The 25,673-nt window shown below is 40.6% G+C and overlaps 1 protein-coding gene across 10 annotated transcripts in view; it reads right to left on the minus strand.

Moving 5' to 3' along the window:
• Positions 1-1,684: 1,684 nt before the first annotated feature.
• CSNK1G3 (casein kinase 1 gamma 3) overlaps positions 1,685-25,673 on the minus strand; it is a 108,075-nt gene continuing 84,086 nt past the window's right edge. For 2 of the 10 annotated variants that reach the window (XM_045794836.2, XM_087862348.1), the window contains exons 11-14: positions 23,368-23,457; positions 13,630-13,736; positions 13,045-13,068; positions 1,685-4,133 (exon numbers count right to left, since the gene is read on the minus strand). In XM_045794836.2, coding sequence (XP_045650792.1) covers positions 4,079-4,133; positions 13,045-13,068; positions 13,630-13,736; positions 23,368-23,457 — 276 coding nt within the window. In that variant the 3' untranslated portion in view covers positions 1,685-4,078. Of the gene's footprint in view, positions 4,134-13,044; positions 13,069-13,629; positions 13,737-23,361; positions 23,458-25,673 lie in introns of all 10 variants that reach the window. The other 8 variants (XM_045794835.2, XM_045794834.2, XM_045794838.2 and 5 more) reach the window with 4 other exon arrangements.

The raw sequence follows: 25,673 nt of genomic DNA on the forward strand, positions 1-25,673 counted from the left end.
GCGCCTGGGTGGCACAGCGGTTAAGTGTCTGCCTTTGGCTCAGGGTGTGATCCCGGCGTTATGGGATCGAGCCCCATATCAGGCTCCTCTGCTATGAGCCTGCTTCTTCCTCTCCCACTCCCCCTGCTTGTGTTCCCTCTCTCGCTGGCTGTCTCTATCTCTGTCGAATAAATAAATTAAAAAAAAAAGAAGAAAATAACATGTGGGTCTGCATAAGACATAGGCAGAGAGGACACTAGTTATCCTGAATGTCAGCAAAGCTTTATAACTCCCCTTCTTTGTACCCCTGCAGAAAAATCAGCTTTTTACTCTACGAATCCAACTCTATCACAAACACCTTAAACACTCAAGAAAAAACAAAAGCACACCAAAGAAGGTACTTAGGGCCTCTGTTTTTTTACCTGAGTCTAGAATATTTTTCAAATGTATTTGCTTCCTATATATGATTTCTAATAACATGTTCAGATTAGTGAAAGTCCGGTAATAATAACATTTTCGAATTTAAAATGATGAGGTTTGCCTCTCAGCTCTCTTTGTTTTTCTCACCAAGACAATGGCCTATGGATTCTGCCTCCACAGTGTCTGTGCGCTCTGACTTCTGATAGTAATGCCCTCACTTCCTCTGGCTAACACCCCTGTACCTCATCTCTCGGTCCAGTGGGTCCTCTGAGGGAGGACCCTGGCCTTCCCTTGGCCACAGTAACTGGCTCAGGAGTGGGCCTGTGAACCGATGAAGTAATAAATGTCAGGCTCAGAACTCTGTTAGCACGGCTGACAGACACTGCTCTTTGTTTTGGCTGCAGCTGCCGGCTGGCCACATCACTAGCTCGCAGAAGTGTCCCTTGGCCATGAAAACAGCACAGGAGGAAGCAAAACGGAGACACAGAGAGACCCCGACTCCATGCCAGGACCACGCACGTCGGAAGCCAGGGCTTCCACTGGGCGTTTCGGGGAGGCGCCGCCACGGACAGCCCTACTGTGTGAGTGACTTGCTCTTGTGAGGGTGCTGGCTGATGCAGCCACATGGTCCTTCAGACCGATTCCCCGTCTGACATCAGATTTTTCTACATGGGGCCTTGGGACCATCCTGTTTCATCTCCAGATCTTTCTAGGGTCTCTGAAACGCGGGTGCTCGGCGTGCGCGGCTTTGCCTTATCTTACCTGGAGCGTCTTTCAGTAAGCCCAGCACCATTAATACCGTTTTGGAAAACTCCTCTGAGAGCACCTGCACAGGCTGAGCTGTGCGACGCTGTCCCAGATACATGCTCTCCATCTGCAATGATAAAGCCATTCACTGAAAAGTGGATTCATCGTGTTTCACTTCTGTGCACACCCCAGGAGGACTTCATTTTTTAAAAGGAATGAAAGGATTCTGTTTCTTTTCCTTGCTTTATTAGCGGCATTAGTTTTAATTAATTGCTCTATTAAATGGTTCAGGGAAGTGTAAAAGGCTTTTTCTCGAACTCTGATGAAAGAAAGCTCAGATACTTCCTCGTATGCACTCTTTCCGATGGGGCTCCATCGGAAAGCAAAACCCAAACAGAAACACAAAACACAAAAGCGTATTCCTCTAGCTCGGCTTCTCACAGACACAAAAGTAAACGAACCGGATTTTTAAAATGCCTATCTCAGCTTATTACGAGCTGCATCACTTCACCCGTGATTAGAGGAAGGGGGAAAAAGCGAGTTTAAAAAAACTACCTTTATTTTTTATTTCTTTTTCAGTTACATACTTTTAAACAGGGATGTGTTTCATTATTCAGACATTCAGGCAATGTTGACTTCATTAGTGTTGACAGAAAAGAAGCATAAAAATGCAAAACATTGTTGGCTTAACCTGAACATACCTGCATTACCTATTATTGACCAGTTTGTGTCGCCAAAAGACTTATTCCTTGGCATTAAAATGGAGCACTTAAAAATATTGCTAAAAAGCAAATGTCTACACACTGGTCTTTGCAGCAAATAAGGGTATTTATACTTTTAAAATATTTTAAGTCCATAATTGGATTAATATACACACCTTCTTATGTATAAGGAGTTCAGATCATATAAACACTGTACAGTCCAAAAACCCTACTGAGAATAAAACTAAATAGGCTTATGATAAGAAATACAGATAGCGCATGTATTTACAAATATCATAGACACACAAATTTGGTCAAATACTGTAAAGAAAAAAGTGGTTTCACATTATAATGGCCAAAACATCCATCTACCTTGCTCAAGGCGAACAAAAATAAAAACTCAGTATGTAACTCCTGTCGTTTAAGACATCATGACAGTATACAAATAGAATGGAAACTGTTGACCAAATTATACAGCAAATGTCTTCTAGGCTGAGCGTGGGCCTTTAAAACCAAGAACTCGAGAAGATCACTCGGAAGATTCAGAGCGACAATGAGAAACAATGTCCTGATTTGCAGTATTCATATGGGCGCCTAATTCATCAAAAAACAGCACACTGAACTTTTGGCTAATAAGAAAAATAAATTACAAAGTACAATTAAATCCCTGTAAATGTAATAATGAAGTCAAAAATGTAATTTATTTACTTTAATTACACATTTCAAATGTTACCTTGAGACAATAAAAATAAATAAGCACACCGGAAGGCATGCGCTGAAAGACAAAGAAAGGGCTGCATGGGAGGAGTGAGTAACGATCTTACAAATGAAAGGTGAATGTGAGATCTGAAAAACATCATTCTCTTTCTAGCCAGTCTTTCTGTCTTAACTCTTCTTGAAGAATCTGGCTAGTAGAATGCGACCAAAGTACACCTGTGTCTTTATGGCTTAAAACAAAGCATACTTAAAAAGTGGAATGGGTTTCCTTTTTTACAGACCTGTGACTTTGTTCATATGCAGGCACTTCAAAAGACTATGGAGGCAAAGCACCTGACCCATCCTTTCCAAAATAGTTTTCGATCATCAAAATCATACTAAAAAGTAGGAAAATTCCAGAGAACCAGCAAAGTTGAATACAAGAGACTAATGTGCACAGAGGGCAATAGAGTGACCCAGTTTTTATTGCTGGGGGCCTTTTTTTTCTTATCAAAGAGCAAATAATTAATAAACAGACCACTGCATGGCACATCCAAAATTGTCTGCTTCGGGGAGAATGTAATCATTCAGCAGTAGGTTTCCGTGGGGTCTCCTCAGACTTCAACCTTACACGTTGCAATGAGATTCACATTTATTTCTTCTCCTTAGTGTATTTAAAAAACAAACAAACAAACAAACAAACAAACTCCAACATATTTCATTTCTCAAAGTATTCATTTCTTGCTGTCTAACATACATTATTATTTGGAAGCATAAAGTTACATTATACAAATATTTTGCTTTTTTTTTTTTTTAAAAAAGCGCTTTTGCCACTTCAGCAACACCGTACTTCACGTCGTGATGCCACGAGAGCAGGGCTCCTATCTAGCGCGCTACTTGTGATTCGATTGACCGCTACCGTCTGCCAAACCGTCAGTACCTCTGGGCAGTGACTGTACCATGATTTCACAGAGAGAATGTTAACAGGACGTATGAACAGCAGTACCATCAGTAACACTGAGATCAATGCGGATGCCACACAGGAAATGAACTTCTCACAAAAGAACTTCTTTTACATATTTGGGCAACTGCGTCTTCTCTTGCATTATCCACTGGGGAGAAAATTCCTGCTGGATTATGCTCTTACAGAAGTTACAAAAAAAAAAAAAAAAAAAAAAAACCAGATTAGGCATGTAACTGTTTGACACTGAAGAGACTGTACTGCTTTCTACAACAGGAGGAGAGCTTCTGAAAAATGTCCTTAGAACTGTATCCGTCAGTTCCACCTCCTTGGTCCATTCCATTCATCGATGGGCAAAGCACTCATGTTTGGACAGAACTTTAAAGCTTCCATAAAAGTTAAATTAGAAAAAAATATGAATGTAAGACAACCACAAAATGAAGTATGAAAGTATGACATTTTGTTTCTAAGAGTGAGTCCTTGAAAACATGTGTGGTCACTACAGAGATGATTTTAATCACAAGACAGCAGATGAACACGTAAGTAACTCCCCATGATCTGTCTGTGTCCAGAGTCATTTGTGACGCTGTATGGTTTTCCTTTTCCTTCGTTTGAAAAAACAGCAGCACCTGCAGATGGAGGGAAACACTTCTTGTATTATAAAGGTAATAAAGGGTCACAAAATAAAGGCTGAGTTTAGCATATTAATATCAACGGTCGTAAAAAGCAACAGGCTAATGCAAGATACATGGAGAACATGCCAGGGAAGCATATATATTAGTGAACCTAGGGCAGAGTTATTACTACTGTTTCATCAACGTGCCTTTTAGGGAGACAGCCAGACATTCTACACAACGTTACAAGGAGCCACTAAATTGAAAAGGCTTTGCACCAAGACTAACTGAGGAGCTGTGGAATTCTAAAATACCCATCGTATTTTATTTTGAATATTCATTAACCGCTAGCAGGGGCATGGTTTTATAAAATTCACCTTATGCATTCTCTCCCTTTCTTCCTGATATTTACATATGATTGTTAAAGTCATTGTTAGAAAAGCAATAATGATCCAAACACTGAGGATCTGAGATTCCAAAAAGAAAAAGAGAAAGCCTAAACAGACTCTTCAACGAACACTTTCCACCACATTTACAAATTGGAAAGAAAAGGCATTAATTAGCATGTCAAGACTGGCACTTTTTAATTCTTTAAGGGTTAAGGGCAAACTGATCCTAAGTTAATTAAGGTAAAAACTGTGCTTAACATTTAAAATAGCATAATCAAGGTGATTCAGTTTTGCAGCGTACGAGGGAAAAGCAGACGGAGTTTCATTCCTAAGTAAAAAAAAAATCGAGAGACGATGCCTAAGAGACCTGGTGTTTTCCACGGGAAGTTCTCCTAGTCATGAGAAGACGAAGCACACGTAGCATGTGGGGCGCGACGCTGAGGCTGGTGCCAACTCACTGTCAGAGGAGAAACTCACAAACAACACGTATACACACATGCATGTATCTACTCTGAAGGTCTGGCATTCCTCCAAACACAGGTCTGGCTCTTCCCCTCCACACTTACAGGAAAGCCCATCTAACAGGATACCAAGGAGACAGAGGACACAGAGAAGCTCTTGTTTCTTGTCCATCGAAGTCTAGTGTGTGTGCGTACGTAGATATGTAAATCCTGTTCTGTGATTAAAGAAATATCTATCTATATGGTGATTCACCCAACAAAATGCTGCCAATTCAAAGCTCGTACAGAATGTGACCTTTTAACGATGTTCCTCTAATGCTTACCAGCCCGCCTGTAAAGAAGGATAGTAAATGAGTCATTTCAAGCTAAGCTTAATGGAGACCACCTAGCTTCAAGTGTCCTCTCTGGCAAAAGATTGGGGAAGATGAAATAATTGCTAGATGTCTTTTATGTCTTTCTGTGAAAGAAATGTAAACAGAAACCCATCCTGTCCAGCTAAATTACACAATCTCTCCACCCACGTTATCATTAGTCAAAAATAATTTCAGACCATTTATTGTGATTTATGCCATGAATATGAAATCACTATGGGGCATTCAAAAGCAAATTACACGACTGGATTTTTTAACTCCATTCAAACAGCATCTAATGATTAGACCATGGAGTGTGACTAATTCAAACCTGTACATATCAGCTGCTACAGACTCAACTGAAAATCTGTGCAGTTATCAATCTTCATGAATTTTACTCTTACTGAGGTGACCACCAGAGCAACCAGAAACAAATCACCCAACCAAGGGCCTTGAAAAGAGCTACCTCTGTAAAAGAGGACTCTGTGTACAACAGATTTTTCCTGGATTTATAAAAATAAGTCAACTTTATTTGTAACTGTCAGCTACCTAAACACCTTCTCAAATCTGTTATATGAGTCTTCTAAAATAAAAAAATGAAACAAAAAATTATTTAACTCAGATTCTAAGAGATGAAAACCATTATTCAAAAAAAAAAGAAAGAAAACCTTTCAATAAAGGACTTAGAAAAGTCATAAAATGCTCATATTGTAAAAAAATTTTAATTGGTATTTAGAAGAAACAGACCAAATATTTAGAAAATATGATCACATTTCAATGGAAATTTATTATTTAATATAAAGTTATATTAATAATGTTCACTGTTTCCAAATATTGTCATTTGTCTCTTCAAATTCCAAACTACAATCTTTTAAGACTTTTCTCCTGAAAAGGTGTTTTAATAAGTATTATAAGCCTTTTGGAATGGGGAATTTAATATAATACATGTTTTGGTCAATAAGTTCCAGATTTTCCACACTTGTATTAGCAATTCACCTTGTCTGACTTATTTTTCTAGCATCATCAATCTGCTTTCCAACTGAGACAGCGGAGTCCCTCCTATTTCTTAGGTCATCTTTCCTTCAATTATGTATTATTTAACACAGAAAACCAGTCTAAGCATTTACTTGAGACTAAGTACAACTTTCAAATGAATCATAACTGTAGAGATCTTTTAAATTAAAAGGTAATCTAAAAAAAGACATCTATTTGTTAGAAACAAATCCCACCAAATAAAAGTACACCCTTGAAATAGATTTGCCATGAAGCTGGCATGCTATTAAACTGACTACCACCAGAGGACAGCATTGCTCCAGGCAATACAAATGCATCCATCTAAAGGAGAGATGCCCTCAAAATAGAATATAGTTATAACAAGAAGAAAATTGATATTTAACCGGTGTCTGGTTTCTTAAAACTCATTACCAAAACAGCTGATTTACTCTCTGTGATTAAGAAATCAGGTCTCGTATCAATTGCCCTCCATCTAAAACAGTGCAGCTCCCATATGGTCACTGTCCCATGACCATTTTACGCTCATCCCAGTCCTCAGACTAATCTGAATTTATCTTATTTATTTACTGCTTATCTGCCTCCACATAGGATGTAAGCTTTGTAAGGGCTTGTCCACAGGCTACATCCCATAAACGGGCACACACCTGGCACTCATTTAATATTTACTGAATAAATGGGTGACTTGCCTCGTAAGTGCGACTCCTGGAGTAAGAACCGAGTCAAACCTCTACACCATGTTCTAAAGCTGGAGTCCTTACCCCGGGCCCACAAGTCCCAGTAAAACCTCACAAAATGCAGATCTGAGTGCCTGTGGAAAATCAGTGTGCCTCAGATTCTTACAGGAGTCTAAACCCAAGAAGCCCTGCTCTGCCTGCGTGCACCTGCCAGGCCTGCCCTCCGGCTTCTCCATTTCCAGAAGCTGTGAGCTGAGCACTGCAGATACTGAGTGGCCACCACGCCATCCACTTACGCGAGTGTGGCCAACGTGTAATAGGAAACAATGTAATTCTAACACTTGGCACAAGGCAAATGGGGGAAAAAGTTATTGATAACAATAACCGCAAATAATAGCAAATAGTGCAGGAATGAGCACAGACGGAAGTTCCCACAGGTGAGGTGAAGTAACCCACAGGTTACTTCGATCACTACATTCAACTAGCTGGTCTTAGAAAATTATCCACACCTTTAAAATTTTTAAACGCATTCTTCTCCAAGCTGCTCAGCAGTAACATTTCCTTATTCGTTAGTCCAGGCCTCATCTGGGGTCTCTTCAGACCCAGACTACTGACAACCCTGGGGAAACTGATTAGGCTTACCAGACATTTAAATCATGTTCTTGTCAATGCTTCTCTCTGCTTGGCTCTTTCTTGATTATGCCTACGTGGTTCCAGTAAACCAGTTACGCTCTCTCAAGTCAGGTTCACGCTTCTGACATGATTCCGTAGCTAGCATAAAAGCTTTGAAGCCACAGCTTTCTTTTTTTTTTAAGATTTTATTTAATTATTTGAAAAAGAGAGTGAGAGAGAGCACAAGCAGAGGGGAGGGGCAGAGGGAGAGGGAGAAGCAGGCCCTGCACTGAGCAGGGAGCCCGATGCGATGCAGGACTCGATCCCAGGACCCTGGGATCATGACCTGAGACGCTTAACCGAACGAGCCACCCAGGGACCCCGCCACAGCTCTACTCTCAACTCTTTCGAAATAAATGGTAAATCCTGCTTCTGATGAACTTGAGGGCTATTGCTGTAAATACTCTTAAGGTGGTAAACAGGAAATCATAATGGATCAAAGTCCTCCACTGTGTAGAAAACATACAGGAGAAGGGCGGAGGCTTTGCGAGTGACACTGCACCACTTCTCTTCAGTCGTGGCCTTTTCCTGCCTCTAGGATTTGACTGTCTTCCTGGATTCATGTCAGAGACTCCCTCCTCTCATATCTACCTGAAGCTGTCTCTGTCTGGATCAGAATTTCCCATCTGTCCTTTCTGCAATGACTCACTGGCTCCACCTCCGGTGGAGAGACTGCTTGATGCCTGCTGGGCCCTCCCACTGAGGACTCCCGAGCCTGGCCTCTCCTTATCGAGGTTGACGAGTATACAAAAAACAGCTTTTAAGCTATCTGTCTTTAACTCTGACAAAGGATTTGCCCCCTTCAAATCTAGACATGAAAATGTAATTTCATATCTCTGGACCTCTTGGTGTAAAAAATGCAGAACTCATCAGTCATGCAGGAAGAGTTCAGCTAGAAGCCCAAGACCATCCACATAAATGCTCCAGCTGGGAACCTGCAGTCCATCCTCGTCTTCAATTTCTTCCTCTCCATCCACACGCAATTAGTCCCTCAAGTCTGAATGACTTGCAAAGCTGTCCCATCCTCTCACGCTGGCTTACTGCAGGACGGCTTGCCTCCCCCACTGCTAAGGGCCTTTTAACAGACGTCCGGGCTAAAGGTCTTCCTCTCTCCAATGTGCCATCCAAACTTGCCTCTGCAGAGAGAGGGCCTCGCCCTCTGCCTTTTAAATCTCACTACTGGTTCTCCACGGTCTAAGGCATTAGGGCCACACAGCTCTTATAATTCGGTTCCAATCTATTTCCCTCTCCTTTTAGTCTTGTCCTGCATCAAGCTGCCTCTCCAGGCAGTCTGTTCTACAGAAGGGAGAGAAGGAGGGGGGATGGATTGATTTTACGTAATCTAATGAACCCCAGGAAATGACATAAGCCTCAAAAGTGCTACCAAACTGTCTCAAGGCTCAATCTGATTATACCATTTCTTGGCTTAAAACCCACAGCTTGCTTTCTTGTGTTGAGAAAGGATCATGTCTTTTTTTTTTTTTTTTTTTTTTTTAACCTGCCTACTAAGGCCCTTTGAGATCGGGCACTCGGACTACCTTCGCTCCCACTGGGATGCATTCGCACACGCTAGACACAAATGGGTCACTTCTCAGACCGCCTCACTCTGTCTTTGCGCCACAAGCTGCTCAGCCACGTCCCTCAGACGCCTGCACCCACCTCCTCTGCCAAGTCTACTCATCTTCCAGAACCAGGGCAAACGTGCCCTTACCCGTGAAGATGCCTCTGATCTCCCAGCTGGAAGAGCACATTCCAGTCTCTTCAATCCAGTCACACTGTATCCTAGGAGCGAATCCTGTAATAGCTGGTATTAGACCAAAGATTCTCAATCCTGGGTGCTCCTCAGAATCAGCTTACAAGCTTTTTAAAAATACTGTCAACCAGGGGCGCCTGGGTGGATCAGTCAGTGAAGCGTCTGCCTTCAGCTCAGGTCATGATCCCAGGGTCCTGGGACTGAGCCCCATGTCGAGCTCCCTGCTCAGCAGGGAGCCTGCTTCTCCCTCTGCCTGTCGCTCCCCCTGCTCATACTCTCTCTCTCTGACAAACAAATAAAATCTTAAAAAAAAAATACTGTCAACCAGACCCCCACCACAGAACAATTAAATTGGAAACTCCGATAGCGCAGCCTAAGTGTTAGCGTATGTCTGAAACTCCCCAGATGCTTGTGATTCGAAGCCAGCACTGAGGACCACTACGTGAAAGTTACTGGTGTACTTGCTATCTTTTCTGAGGGAGCATAGGGGCCTTGACTTATCTCTGTAATCACGATGTTACCAAATACACAGTAACTGTTCAGTAAATGTTGGAAAGGGGACACAAAGAGAAATAAAGGTGAAGAAAGATAATTACATACTACTTAAAAACTCAGTAACTAAATCAAAGGAAGCCTTGTTTTCCTAGATTCCTGGAAGGAATGATGAGGGTGATATCACTTGTATCACCTGTCTTGAGAAAAAGAAAATTCTTAGCCACAATAAAGAAGGCAAAATCTCATTACTAATGAATGAGCCATTTTATATGCAGGACAACAGACTATTTTTCATCACTTGGAAATGATCTATCAAGCCCTATAAGGTACTATTCTAGGAACCCTGAGCCTCTAAAATGTCCAATGTGAAATACATTATAATTAATGGGGTGGGGTGAGAGGGGCCTCCGCCAATCACAGGTGAAAACGAAGAAAGAGAGTTGGAAACACAGTTTGAAAGGGAATTCTCAGCAGGTTCCTAGAGACCTATAAAATGGTGGGAGAAAGAAGAGAAGCAAGCATGAGAGGCAGTTTAGGAAAAAACCACAGTCACAGTCCCTCACCGCAGACTAAGAAGGTACGAGGAGTGCAGTGACAACCTTGCGGGAATGTGAGAGTCACCCTGATGAAAGGAAACCAAACGTGAAATGCTGAAAGTGTTTAATCAGTGGGGAGGCAGGGAAGGTCAGAGGATTTCTGTAACCCATCTAGAGTCAGGCTTTACCAAAAGCATGGGTTGCTCTCCATGTTTAAAAAAAATAACAGCTCTGTTAAAATATAATTCGATTATCATAAAATTAATGCTTTTAAAGTATACAATTCAGTGGTTTTTAACACATTCAAACAGTTTTGCGTTCATCACCACTATCAAACCTGAAACCACTTCCACTGACCCCCAAAGAAACCACAGAACCTAACCTACTAGCAGCCCCTCCCATCCTCCTCTCCCCTGCTCTAGGCAATCACTGTATTTTTCTATGTTGGCCTATTCTGGACATTTCACATAAACGGAGTCATAAAACACGTGGCCTTTTGTGCCTGGCTTCTTTCACCTAGCATGTTTTCCATTTCATTATTTTACACTGTCGAGTAATACTCCACTGCACTGACACACCACATTATTCAGTCGTAACCATTTAGTACTAAGTCATTGAGGCCTACTGTTTCAGGCACCGGGGATCTTAAGATGAAAAAGGACTTACTTTCATGAAATTCAAGAAGTTTCACAGAGCAGGAGAGAGAGAATAAAATACCAACAGCAGACTTAGGGAACCCATGGAATACAGCATTGGGAATGGTAAACGGGGCAGGTCAAGAGAGACAGGAGTCAGACTATGAGAGGTACGAAGGCCGTGAGCCATGCCAAGGAAGCTGGACTCGAGGCTGTGGAGGACCTCTCCTTCAGGAACAGCTTTCCCACCATACTTGCTTTTTTCTCATCTTCTAACACCTATGACTAGAAACCTAAACCCACAAACATCTATTCACCCACGCCCATGCCAACTAAATAAATTACTACGCCATTCTGCAAAGGCACCTCCACAAAGCATTCCCTGACCAGCCTGCCCATCAGTAACCTTGTTCCTCAGAAGGTCTCAAACAACAAAGGTGTGCTAACACACCGCCATCTTCCCTACTGGCGTGCCATCTACTTAAGGGCCGGGCCGGGTGCAGATTACTGCTGAAATCCAAGCCGTGTAAGTGGTCGCTGAAAACATGGGAAAGGGGACTCGATGTGGCTCAAAGCAGGTGTCTAGGATGAAGTGGACACAGAACAGCCAGTCTCGGCGAAGAGGGTGGGTGTGGAAGTAAAAACCGGGGACACTTGCTGGAAGGACAAGGCTGAAGAGAATGAAGATGGGAGAGGTCGCTGGCAGCTGGCAGCAGGGAAGGAAACAGGGTGGGAACAGCTCCCGGGTACAGGCCATGGGCCGGACCAAAAGGCAGTGCTTTATCACAGCTAACTTCCTCAGCGACCTACAAAGCAGACATTATGAGCTTCAGTTCACAGAGAAGGAAACATGCTTGAAGAAGGTCACTCTAAGTGGCAGAAGCAGGATTCTACGACCCATGCCGGCCGCACAGGACATGCGTGCCCCACTCGGCCACACCACTTTCGGAACCGCGCTTACGACTGCACGAGCAAACATCAACGACGCTATTTGTTCTACTGTAAAAATGCACAAGTACGTAGCTGATTCGTTACATCCTCAAAGCCGCTAGGTCATACTGTCAATAAAGTCGACAGCCAAAAGTGATACACAGGGATACTTGATCACTGCTCTATAAAAAGAAATATCCCCAAAGAGAGTCTCCTCATCTTGCAGCCAGCAAATGAGCATTATGTTGGAATTTATGTAAGGTTCCTTTTGGATAGGAGTAGAATGTTCCAAAATTTGCTACTCTAAGCAACTTTCTTTATTCACTCCCAGGCTCTCTCAAGATTAGCCCTGAAACTGGGAAGAACATATGAAATGTGGCATCACGACTAGAGGCAAATATCAGAGAAGAGTTTAAATCTGACATTAACTCAACTTAATAGGAATATTTTTACATGATATCTGCAATGAGCAGGAACTATTTAGATGAGGACTGCCCTAACACTCTCTAACTATAGTTAATCATAAATTTCTCAGTGTATCCTGTGTGTACTCAATGGCAATACAATTAGTCAACGAAATAGTCATTGGGGTGGGTGAAGGTGAAGGATCTGTTATGTGTATTTGATAATTTTTCCAACAGGAAAAAAGAGAGCTTGAAACTCAAAATCCTGTCTTTCTATTTCAAATCGCAGATGAAGCCTCAGCGTTGCAGGACAAACGCACAAGCACAAGCAGAGTGGGTGTTATCAACGACTCAATTAAAAAGTGCCTCCAAATCTATCGTCACTTGAACAAAAAAAAAAAAAAAAAGTTGCAGCAGGCAAAAGAGCTCCTCAAACAATTATTTCTTGCTTTTCAGACCTAATGCAAATGACACCAAATATTTTTGAACAACTTTGACCAATTGTAATTTCTATGTTGAAAGGTTTTTGGTTTTTTTTAATGAAAAATGATGCTAAATCTTTGAAATTACAGTCAAGGGAGCTATTTCTGCCTGCCTACACTTGAAAACTCACCACATGTTCAACACTTTCTGGCAGCTATACACAAAAAAAAAAAATACAAGGAAAAAGAGAGAGAGAAAGAGGGGGGAAGGGCGGGAGGGGGTGGGAGGGAGGGAGAGAGAGGGAGAGAGATCATCAGAAATAGCCCACATTGAAATTATCACATTGCTTTTCATGCTTACTTTTTTTTCCAAGCAGCATTATCATTTATATTCACAGAAAAACTACTTTAAAACTAATATGAATGCATGCACCGTACTATAAAATTAATACTTATGCTTACAGAAAAAAACTGAGCATCTACCCTACAGAAATAATTTTCATGCATCAATACTCCTAAAAATAAAAAGCCAAAAATGCACTATTAATTCTAAGAAATTGAGCATAGTCCTTAACTAATTATTTTTGTATTATAAAATATTTACTGAAATAGCACTATTTTAAACTGAGTGATTGAAATAACTAAAAATATCACTTGTTTTGCATGCACCTATTCCCTGAAAAAAATTTCCTGGTATAATTGTACATGACTATAAATCTCAAACATGCACATTTGAAGCACAAAAAGCTACCAAAAGAAGTCATACAAATACATACTTCGTTTCATCCATCACTTCCACTTCCGTAGGGGCTGTAATGGGCGCATTGGAACGTCCTGCAGTAGGGTCATCTGTGTTCAACTCTCCATTTGTCGAGCTTACAACCTGCCAAAAAGGAAAAAAAAAAATTATATATACACAAAGTAACAGGTTATACAATGATAAAAATTAAGGTAAAAATTAAGGTTAAATTAGAAAGTTAATATGCAGAACATAAAACAATTAGTATGTAGTTGGGCTGTTTATAACTGAATATAGTAATAGGTCTAATAGTTTGTTAAAATTCAAGGCCATCCAACATTTGCCTTTCAACTTCCTTCTCATCTTGAAATTTCTGTCTTGTCTCTTTCCCTGTGCTGTGTAAGCTCACTCCTATACTTCGGTCTCAATCAGCTCCCCGAGGTGTGCCCATCTCCAATGGCACCTTGCTACGTCACTAATGATTTCCCTTGCAAACTTCAATCCTGCTCCTTCCAACGGATCCTTCGTCCCAGTGTGTAACCACACTTACATCTCCCTCACATACTGCACATTCATCTACCCAGTTGTTCATGCCCAGATCCTAAAATCACGGTGATTCCTCTCTTTGACTGAAACCTCACATCTCATCCATCAGTGGGGCCAGTTAAATCCCCCCCCCAAAACACATCCCCAGTCTAATCAGTTGTCCTCACCTCTATTACTCCCAGAACTTTAGTTCAAGCCACCATGATCTCTTATGTGAGTAAGAGCAACAACCTATGAACTGGTCTTCTGCTTTCATCTGCCCCCACCCTCCATTAATGTATTGTCCACACAACAACCACAGCGCTCATTTTAAGATAGAAATGAGATCATGTATAATTAACCTGCTTAAATCTCTTCAAGTACCAACTTCCCATTTCACTTAAAATAAAGATCCATATTCTTTACCCCAATTGACAAAGCCCCCATCTGAATCCTGCCTACCCCTCTGATCTCATACTACCTTCCTCTGTGTTCACTAGCCTCCAACCAGTATGTCAAACTTGTTCCCACCTTAAGGCTTTGGCATTATCTATTCTCGATGCCTGAACAAACTCTCTTTCCACTGATTGGCTATATTCTTATCTTTCAGATTCTCAGAGAACATTTCGAAAGCAGCCCTTTTCTATCATACAAGCTAAGACTTCCATACAGACACACGATGTCATGTCACACTCTACTGTTAACTCTTTGTATAGCATTTATCCAGAGAGATATTTTCCGGGTTGTGCTTCTTGACACCCACTCTCGCCTTCTCCTGCTCCATGACAGCAAGAACTTTGGACTGTTCCCCTGCTATATTTCCCCACTAAACCTGGCACAGAACAGGCAATCACTAAATATTCGTTGAAATAAATGAATGCATGCATGAAGAAAATCCTAAAACAAAATAAAAATCATAGCAAAATTCCCACATTCTCCCAAATCCTCTTTGTCCTATAAAGTCACCTTACCGTCCTGTTTCTCGCTTTCCGCACAACTTCTTCAAAACAATAATCTTAACTTATCATTTCCATTTTTATAAAAATTTCCACTCATTTCTCCCCTAATTCTTTGCAATCTGTACTCTGTGGCTACATCAGATTTCTAGTAAGAGTATTCTTGCAGGTTACCGACGATACCTAGAAAAATGTATTCAGTGGCCTTTGCTCGGTCCTCATTTTCCTGTACATTTCTGTATCACTTAGCACCAGCTGATACTCTGGAGTAGACAGGTCTAGAAACAAAGCCTAGCTCTAACACTCACCCGCTATTTGACCCGGGAAAGATACCTCATCGTGCTAAACCTGTGTTCTCAACTATGAAATGGGAAACAGTAGTATCATCCATTTACCAAGACTGACAGGAGGAAATGGAATCACTGTGTAAAGGGCAATGACAGGGATATTCTAAGAGCTCCAGGAATGGTGGCCCTTGCTCCTCAGCCAGTTTTGCCTGCATTCGTGGCTTCAGCTACAACCTCGATGTGAAGGACTTGCTGAGCCCAACCACTCACCCACATGCTTACCTAGACCACATGGGGTACCTGAAACTCAGTACTTCCAAAACTGAATCTCTCATACTCCTCTCAAATGTGTCATTCCTCCTATTTGTGGTTCCAATTTCTAGTAAACCCTACCATCTTTCCAGAGCTCCAGGCTCAAAACCTAACAATCACCTCTGCTGCTTTCCCTACCTCAGCTCATCATAAGAGAAAAAAATGCTAATATATCAAAGGCCTGGACAGCAGATTCACAGCTGACTACTAGACTTAACAGGTCCATTTACAGAGCCCCATTTTACTGAAACTTAACTAATTCTCATGTTCTTACCAGAGACCACACAATGTGCCAGGTACCGTTCCAAGAACCTGGAAAACCACAAGAAAAACACCCCTGCCCTTGTGGACCTGACATTCCAGTACACAGAAACAGGCCTCTCACCCCACAACTCCGAGAAAAGTCACTAGAAGTCAACCAACGAATCTAGATGAATGCAGGATTACGGAGGCTGAGTTACCTGCACCCTACGCAGAACAAGTACTTAGAAATGAACACTGCACTTGTGCCCACAGCGGGAAGCACACAGAACTGCCCTGATCGCTGTTAGAGACAACCAAACCAAGGAAAGGAATACCCCTGGGTCTCAGTCCGCTGCTCTGCTTTGGGGCACCTGCTTCCTCCTTTCTGGCATTCTAGTGAGTTCCATGTCAATTTTTCTCTTTATTTCTTACTCTTTCTGAAAACATTTAACAATCATTTTTGTTCTAATTATCAAACATAAAAATTCTTTATTCTTCATTTTTAAAACGTCAGAGCTCCTACGCTGAATTGGAAAGGAGCTAAAAAGCAGGATTCTTACCTTACACTTTTGTATTCATCATTATCTGTAATTAGCAGAATGCTTTGCATGCAGAAGATAAACAGCTCACTGAACAATTTCCATTGCTCTTCCCTCAACGTGATATTCATGGGTTTCTTTTCCTCCTTTGCGTTCAATGGCCCGAGAGAGCAGGAGGGACCCCATTTCAAACTACAGGTAGCTCCTTGAACATGCCTTCTCTGACTTTAAGCGGCATAATTGAAAATTCATAACCCAAGTGTTCTAAATTTCCAGCAAGAGCAACGTATGAACACGGTAATTATATAATCTGACTTACTTCAATTCACAGAAAGTCATACCTGATTTTAATAAGCTTTATTTTAGTGAAATGTTTCAAATCTCATTCCACCTGGTTGACCATACCGGAAGGAAATAAAATCTTCATTTATGTATTTTTTTAAATGTAATTTCTCTTTGGTTTCCCAGTTTCCCTAACTCTCTGAGTAAAGGCTAATATACTGGGCTAAGAACAAAATCAACGTGGTAACAGAGTCTTCCTATAAAAGTGGCTTAAATACTGGTGACGTGAAGAGTATATCAGGGCATTAAAATTGTTTTCACTTAAGAAAACTAGTATCTTTTAGCCAAGGGATTTTACACAGAAAAAACAAAGACACAATATTATAAATAGCATGTCATTATATTCCTAGAAACCTAAATCAACCAAACAAATATGCACAAATTATTTTTATAAACCAAATGCTTAAGAATGATTCCACTTAGGTAAAATTTCTAGAATTATAACTTGAAGTAGAACATAGGAGTCTCTGAAATATTGGTGCTCATCAGCTGATTTTTCTAAAGAAAGCCTAGCTAAAAATGACAGCTGCTTTGAGGTTTGACATTTAAAAAAATAATTCAGGGGCGCCTGGGTGGCACAGCGGTTAAGCGTCTGCCTTCGGCTCAGGGCGTGATCCCAGCGTGATGGGATCGAGCCCCACATCAGGCTCCTCCGCTATGAGCCTGCTTCTTCCTCTCCCACTCCCCCTGCTTGTGTTCCCTCTCTCGCTGGCTGTCTCTATCTCTGTCAAATAAGTAAATAAAATCTTAAAAAAAAAAAATAAAAAAAATAAAAAAATAATTCAGGTGTTTTACAGGGCTTTTGTGCTTGTTGTTCTTAAAGAAATTTTTTCTGATAGTCCCACTTTGATAAGAAACTTAGTACAGTTCTTATTTTAAGATGTTACCAAAAAATAAAGTAAATAAAAAGGCATCCAGGTGCAGGGTTACTTTTAGTGTACCATAGTTTAAGGGGAGTGGGTGTGGAAAGGATGGGAGAGAAATGATGGTCCACTTGATGGCTGCCTGCCACATCTAATTCCAAAAGAAGTCATTCGCATAGACTTTTGAGTACAAAGATAACACAGGGTATCCTTGTAGTCAATGACTTTATAAGGCCAATTAATTTACTTCCCAAACACAATGAGTTCATACAAATTAGTTACAGTGCCACCTTCCTAATTTCTATTTGAGTTAGTGTAAGCATGCTACCAAGTGCAGAGTAGAGGCTCACTATCTTAACCAGATCTCCTTCTAGCCAATAAATACATCGGAAAGACTAAAATGTTATATATCTTACTTACGCCTTAAGCTTTTTCTAAACGCCATCTATACGAAAGTACAGTAATAAATGAGATATAGTTAAGAGTAATTTCCAAAGAGTTTTCTGGACCCGTGCTAGGGTTCACATATACTACATGAAACCAACTTTCTTACATATTCTAAAACCCAGAGCTAGACTTATAAGTGATCTTCTTGATATTCCAACTGATGACCTGAAGGCACAGTGAGATTCTCACCGACTTTCAGCAAAGATAAACCAAGTGGATTTTCAATCTAACTTTCACTTACAGAAGTACTAAGCAGAGCACTATACTCTGAGTATTTCAGCCTTCGGAGCCGTTACTGTAAATGTTATGGTAAAAGGATATGAAAATAAACCTGTAATGCTGATTTACCCCAGTAAATTTCTTAAGCTAAACTGACAGAGCTGAGCTGGACACTACCTATCTCCAAACCGCACCCAACTACTCTCCTGACACAAACGCTCTTTCACGGATTGCAGCGCCCTGGAAAATGGAACAGAAAGATACGACTGCACTCATCACTCAACTCTCCCCCTTGTTAGTACCCGTGTGTTTTGAAAGCTGTGAGCGCGCAAAGTGAACGTGGTCACGGGAAGAGAAAGAGGAGTATGAACGACGAGCACGATGGAGGCCGGGCTGAGGCGTGGCCCCCGCTGCTCCTCTGACCTGTAACCACACGTTTCCTACCATTGCCAGATACGTTGGTCTCACTCTCGTCTGCTACCCTCCCCTGCGTGTGTACGTCTCAAGTTACACGGACGAAAATCCCAGGGTGCCCAGCACCACAGGGGATGTTCGTCCTTCGCTTCCACACACGGAGCCTGGCCGCACAACACGGCGGCTCCCCGCGGGGGCTCTCGCTCAACCGTGTCCTTGAACTGCAAGCACCGGCTGTGCGACTAGCGGAGATCTCCCAACGACCGGGACCTCCACCGCACGTGAAGTTGTTTTCCGGTGGCGCCCTTAACATGTGTCTTCCTCCCTCAGCTCGAAATTGCTGCTCCGCCTCCCAGGACCGGGCTTTCGGTTGACCTTGAGCTCAGAGGAGCCGTGCTCCGGCGAAAGGCACAGTTCCCATGGGGTTCCAAATGAGACTGCCTGCCGTCAGGGGTCCATGTGAAACCATGTCATTTTGGAGCTCTGGTTTGCCAGGCAGAGACACATCAAAAAGGGGCAAGTGACATGACCTTCCCCCTCAGCCCTGACACACTAAATTCAACCTTCTAATTATCTTGCAAATCCTCTCAGTTCTCATCTCGGCTGCCCATCACTTTCCCTCAGTTGGCCTTCTCAGAGCTGTGTCCCTGCCTTAGACGTGTTCTCCCTTCAGTCTAGTCTCCAACAAAAGTCATCCTTAGAAAAAACACTAATAGAGTTACCTTGCTTATCTAATTCTCTTTACGGCTACCCAATATCCTCAAATGAAGTCCAAATGTAATAACGAGACCTATTAGGTCCTTCATGACTTGCCTCCTGCCTACCTCTCAGCCTCATTTCTCAATACACACACCAGCTTGACGGGACTGGACTGTAGTCAACTGCTCACGATGTCTCTCTCTTCTCCACCACCTTAATGTGTGCTGCTTTCTGGCCTCGCACGGTCCTCTCTAGATCCCTTCCATCAGCTAACTCCTCCTACTGATGCTTTACTTTAGAAACAGGTGAAAAAACAGAATACAAAAAGGTTTCGCTTTTACCAGGAAACCTTACCCCACCAAACCCATGTTAGATGCTTCGCTATACGTTCTCCGCTTACCACACCACCTGCTTAATAAACCTTCCCACTGGCCGAAAGCTGCACGGGGACAGGCACCCTATCTTTGTATTCTTCCTTTTATTCAAAGACTCCAGTACAATGCCTAGTACCTCCTGTAGACATGTATATATATTTGCTGAATAATGACTGGCCACGAAACTGAAAGTGCTAGGTCTAAGTTTCTCAGCCACGTTTATTACCAAGGATTCGAAAGAGAGCAGAGAGGAAGACACCCGATTGCCCTGTGAGCTTTTCCAAAACACATAAAAGCCAAGAACAAATTCAAAATATAGTCTTCAGATATTTGAATATAATTTTTAATTTCTTGTGTGGGAAAAGTTTATCAAACGTGTAGCTGGAGCCTTCTGGTCAGTGGATTAACATGATTACACTAAAGATAAAGAATAAAATTAGATAAATTCCAATTTGACAATGCTTTTTTGGGGCCGTACGACTAGACTTCACTTCCCAGAGACTAATCAAGTTTCTTTATCTGAAAAAGCAATAGATATTCTAGTATTTAGTACTTCATAAGGCCCACCTTCTATGCTAAATACTTTTTAAACTAAGTTCTCACAACGAAATCATGAGGTAGAAGTATTATTAATATTTCCATTTTACCAGGGCACCTGGGTGGCTCAGTCAATTAAGTGTCTGCCTTTGGCTCAGGTCATGATCCCAGGATCCTGGGATCGAGTCCCTCATCCGACTCCGTGCTCACCAGGGAGCCTGCTTCTCCTTCTGATCCTCGCGTTCTTGCACACTCTGCTCTCTCTCTCCTTCTCTCTCTCAAATAAATAAATAATCTTTAAAAATCTGAAAAAAAATTCCAATTTACTGAAAAATAATCTGTGGCATAAGATTTTAAACTCGAATTTGACTCTGGGGCTTGTGCTCTTAAATACAATGACATCAACTTGGCAATCCAGATGTCTGACCGGTAATACATATAGTAATTCTGGAAAAACAAGGAGTTCAAATTTAGACTCCACCATTCAGTTCCTTTTGAAAGCACACCTGAAATAATGAATATCCGAGGATCCTTCTGCAAGTCAAAACAGCAAGAGGTCTCATTTCTCAGGTCACCTGGAAGCAGCCCGGAATGCTTTGTGGTGCCGCACTGAGAGCCGATCTGAGCTCCAGGAAAACACTGCAGTGATAGATGAGGGACGAATGCCAAGGGCCCCAACTCGCTTATTTGGGGTAACTTCTAATTCTGCTTCCAAATATCCTAAATCTGTACCATATTTATTTCTCACCAGACAGCTATCAACTTATCATGGGAATGTCTTTCCTGAGAAACTATTCAATGATAGGATCTTAGCATTTGCTGAAGGCTATTTTTTTTAATTGCCATATAAAGTCTTTGCATCTCCTATAAAGTCAACACTGGAAATTGTCCAATAGGTAGTGTAATGATCATCACACAAAGAATCTCAAGGCAAATTATTCTCACACTTTTCTATTAATAAATCTCTATCTCTTCCCTTTATCTCTTCCCTTTATCAGACAATGAGAATGACTGAATACGTTGTTTCCCTTCCTTTGTTCAGAATCAAATGTACTATTCATTTATTATAATGATCACATTAGCTTAGATTTTAGGCACTTTGCTCTCCTCTTATTACTAGCTTTAAATTACAATTTCATTAGCCCAATTATACAAGTGTCATATTGTGACTTTACAAACTTTTTATATGCGCCAGATATAAAGCATAAATGAAGTCAATATTTTAGGACAGAACAAGATTCAGGCATGAGCCTACCTAGGCTGTCAGTAAATTTTTCACAAGTTAAGCTTGCTTAATGTCCATCATGTCAGGTTAGTTAATGGTGTGAAATATATTTAGGAAGTCAATGAAAATAGTGTAAAATGTTTTGTTTTACTTATGTATTACTAAAATTCTAGTAAGTAAAACTGATCATGTATTGAATATTAGGATGAAGCCAGATACGTAGTCTCCGCAGGCAGAGAGGCTTTAAAGAGATGGTGAGAAAGGAAGAGAGTGGAAATGTCTCTTGGGGAACAGATGAAAAAAAGAGAACATACAATACTCGAGTGATGAGCCAATAATCAAACTCACCTACCCTGTGATAGTCTGAAGACCCCATGAGCCACCTCTGGGAATCCCACAGAGTAAGAAAAAATTAAGAAAATAACACATTTGTCGTAAGGGTGCCGAAATGGCCGGAAAGCTTTCTAATAGTGTCGTAACTGTGGCAGATATCCCTGAACACTGGACAAGACACCTGCTATCGTAACATACAACACTTAGAAACGTGTAAACGTATACAGACACACACACCATCCAGTTTGTGTTATGAAACTAAATATTATTTGCTCTATTAACTTTTCCAAAGATATGAATTGGGGTCATAAAAATTTTTTACAATTCAGGCATCCTTGCCTCTAAGACCTCTTCAAATACCCCTGTTACACAGGACTGAAGGGTCCACAGACTACAAAGTTCTATAAAAATATTTGGTTACATACTTCAAATTACCTCTAATATTTCATGGTGAGAAAAACATGAGAACTTAAAAGATTTAATCAAGAACTAACTTTTAGAATTCAAATCAAGAAAGAATAAAATCCAGAGCAGAGATCCAACAGACTAAATATATATACATACTAAGAAAAATGCAAATTTGGTAAAACATGATGGAAAATTATTCAAGTGGAAATATGTGGAGGAAAAAAATCAAAACTTTTAAAGGAAGTTCTAAATTGAAATGGACGGAGATAACATATATTATCTCAATTACTTTAAACCAGCATTTAAATTACCTCAAGCTAGCATTTTAAAAGAAATTGGAGACTTGGTAACCTTTCCCTTTCTATAAGTAACATAAAAGATGAAAATTTAGGGGGCATGGGAGGGCAAGATAAGGTATTCTAACGGCACAGAGGGGGGGGATGAACACTGCAAAAAAATAAAGGACTGCTTTAAATTTTTAGAAATATCCAGAAAATTGAGGGGAGTATTTAATAAATACTCATTCTTGAAATTATTTTCTCCATCTGATATTTTCTAGAAACAAAATATACCATTTTAGCAGTTGTGGTCATGTTTATTTGACCAATTAATCAGAAAGTATATGCTGAGTATTAAGGATAAAAAATTTCCTATCTATTTAACTGACTGGAGTTTAAAGAAGGAAAATCGATGAAAGGGAAAAAGTTATAGTTACTTACAGCATTTAAAAAGTCTGAACCTATTACTGAAAAATCAAGCTTAACACGTATTTCAAGTAATACAGTTTGATTTTCTAACCTGTTGTATGATTTACTTAAGTATTATTGCATATACTTGCAAAAATGAACAAAGGCAAAATCGTAGTATCCGTGGTGGTCTTTCTAGACCATGTTAATTTTGCTTTTTGGTTAAATACAAAGGAAGAGAATTATGGAGAGTTCAGCAACAAGTTTTTCATTAGGATATGAAGTCATGCCATGAGTTCCAAAAAAGGGTTAGTCGTATAAATTTGGGAAATAATCACTCATGCAAAAATCAGAAAATACCTGTACCGAGCCACCATGTCTGTCTGCTGCAAGGTGAGCTCTCAAATGGTGGGGATTTGCCTGCTGGGAGTCCCAAGCTGCCCTGTGGTCTGCCGACTGCCATTTATTTAATTTATGTGGCATGCGTGGAAGAAGAAAAACCCAATATGTTAAACATCTCATCCTTATAATATAGAAAACAAACGTATAAAAGGAAATTTAAAATACCCTTGCTATTCTGAGTCACAGATGCAATTATCTTTGCATACTGGATGTGGAGAGGAATTTGTCACATGGCTACCATTAGGTAATGATCAACCACAAAAATAAAACAGAACCATAGATTTTGGTTTTTTTGCTTTTAAGTTATTTTTTTTAGTAATAAAGTCTATGTAACATTTTTTTTTTGATGTAGTGTTCCATGACTCATTGTTTGCATAGATTTTAGAAGTCAAAGGGCTTTAGATATCATATGCTCCACCCTCCAATTTTATAAACGAAGTTAACAAAGAACCAGGGAGGTAAAAACGATGTGCCCAGGAAAGCATTCCAAATAAATCTTCTAAGTACTAAAATGCCATCCACTATATTTTCTTACAGTAGAGGTCCCCCTTGGTTTCCTGATGAGGAACAACTTCTAGCAAGGTTTTAAAAAAATAATCTTTAAAGAGCTGTACTTTGATCCTAGAAAACTTCTCCCTCTTGCTCAGTACCATGTTTCCGATTGTGAGGTTACTATGAGAAAAGAGAAAAGTTCTTTGAAAAGTGACAAGTGTTATACAGAAGAACACTATGAGGCTATGAAAAGCAACTTTTTTTTTTTTTATTAAGTGACAATCCTACTTCATATGAATCCCTTTGCTTCCCTGGCCTCTTTTTATCTGGTTCAAATTAAGGAACCCATTCCCATGATAGGCTGATAATTCCTGAAGCTTTTACATGACTTGGCAAATTGGCATGGCAATAACCAGAAACTGAAAATAATCTACTAGTAGAATTAGGAGTAGCTGCTTAATAGGGGTCAGTTTTTATGTTTCAGGAAAATGTGGACAGCACTAATAAAAAGATGAGGAAGGAATGCTTTAGCTGCTTTGCGTGTGTTATCCCATTCTGAGACAGACAGTATCATCCTCACTTCAGTGATAAAGAGACCGAGACTTTAAATACTTGACTAAGGTCAAAGACATTGCAAGAAGCACAGCAGGGATTCAAGCTCAAGAGCCCACTGCTCTGCCAGTAGTACTAACTAGCTCCTTAATACAATGACAAACGTTTAAAGTCTTCGGTGCTCTTTTCTTCTCTTCCTTTTCAACCTAAGTCAAGAAAAACTTGCCGACAACAACAACAACAAAAAGACACTTGCCACAAAGTGCCAAGTATATTGGGCTGTTGGGAGCGTGAGCCCATCAGTGGCCAGAGCAGGCCTATGGGAGAAGAGATGCTAAGTCCAAATAGGCACAATGAAGAAATGTTCTGGCACCATGCTTCCCAAATTAAACTGTACAATGCAAAATTACATAAGAAGTATGAAAAGGCATGAAGTCTATCATCAAAGCAATTACGACAGTTCTAGGTCCTTTTCATTAAACCCTCTGCGCTCATGACCAGAATTTAGCAGGTGTGTAGCTTAAACTAAGATAAATTAGATGAGATTAAATCTAAAGAGGAAGAAAGAATGAAAAGGATGCTAAAATGGAGACAAACACCTAAATACTGCCTAGAACAACAGGTAACACGTAAGGGTCACGGACTTCTTTAAGAAGACAGGAACAGCCCTCCAGCCTCTCCTCAGAACCAACATGCATCTAACACTTTAAAATGTCAGGAGATCCTGAACTTCAACCATCAACTCTAGGTGACAAACTGCTTCTCTGGGGTCACTGCAACATTTCAGTCATTTAACTAAATGTTCTTCTTTTGCAATTGTCAATTTTGAGTTTCTCATATACCTAAAATATTTACTGCTTCCCTGATGTTTAGGAAAACTTTTTGGGATATACAACTTTTCTATTATGATGACAGTCTGAATACACAGGTTTCAAATTTAATACATTAGCTACCCTAAAGGGTTTCCTGAAAAAACACAAAACAAAAAAGAAACAAAAAGAAACATCGACTCCCTACATTTAGTGCAACAAGGACTACACAAATAAAACATAGGTCCCATCTAGCTCGGAAGACAAGCCTGAAACACGGAGAAAGTTAAACTTGAAGATATTTGAATTATAATTGAATTCAACATTAAAAGAAGAGTTTCACTTATTACAATAACCTAACAGCTCAAGAGGTCATCTCCAGAGAACATGAATTATTGATAGTCATCCCACTGAGAA

This window comes from Ursus americanus, chromosome 5 (assembly GCF_024610735.1).
Source record: "Ursus americanus isolate L20-20 chromosome 5, mUrsAme1.1.p, whole genome shotgun sequence".
In the NCBI taxonomy this organism is placed as follows: Eukaryota; Metazoa; Chordata; class Mammalia; order Carnivora; family Ursidae; genus Ursus; species Ursus americanus.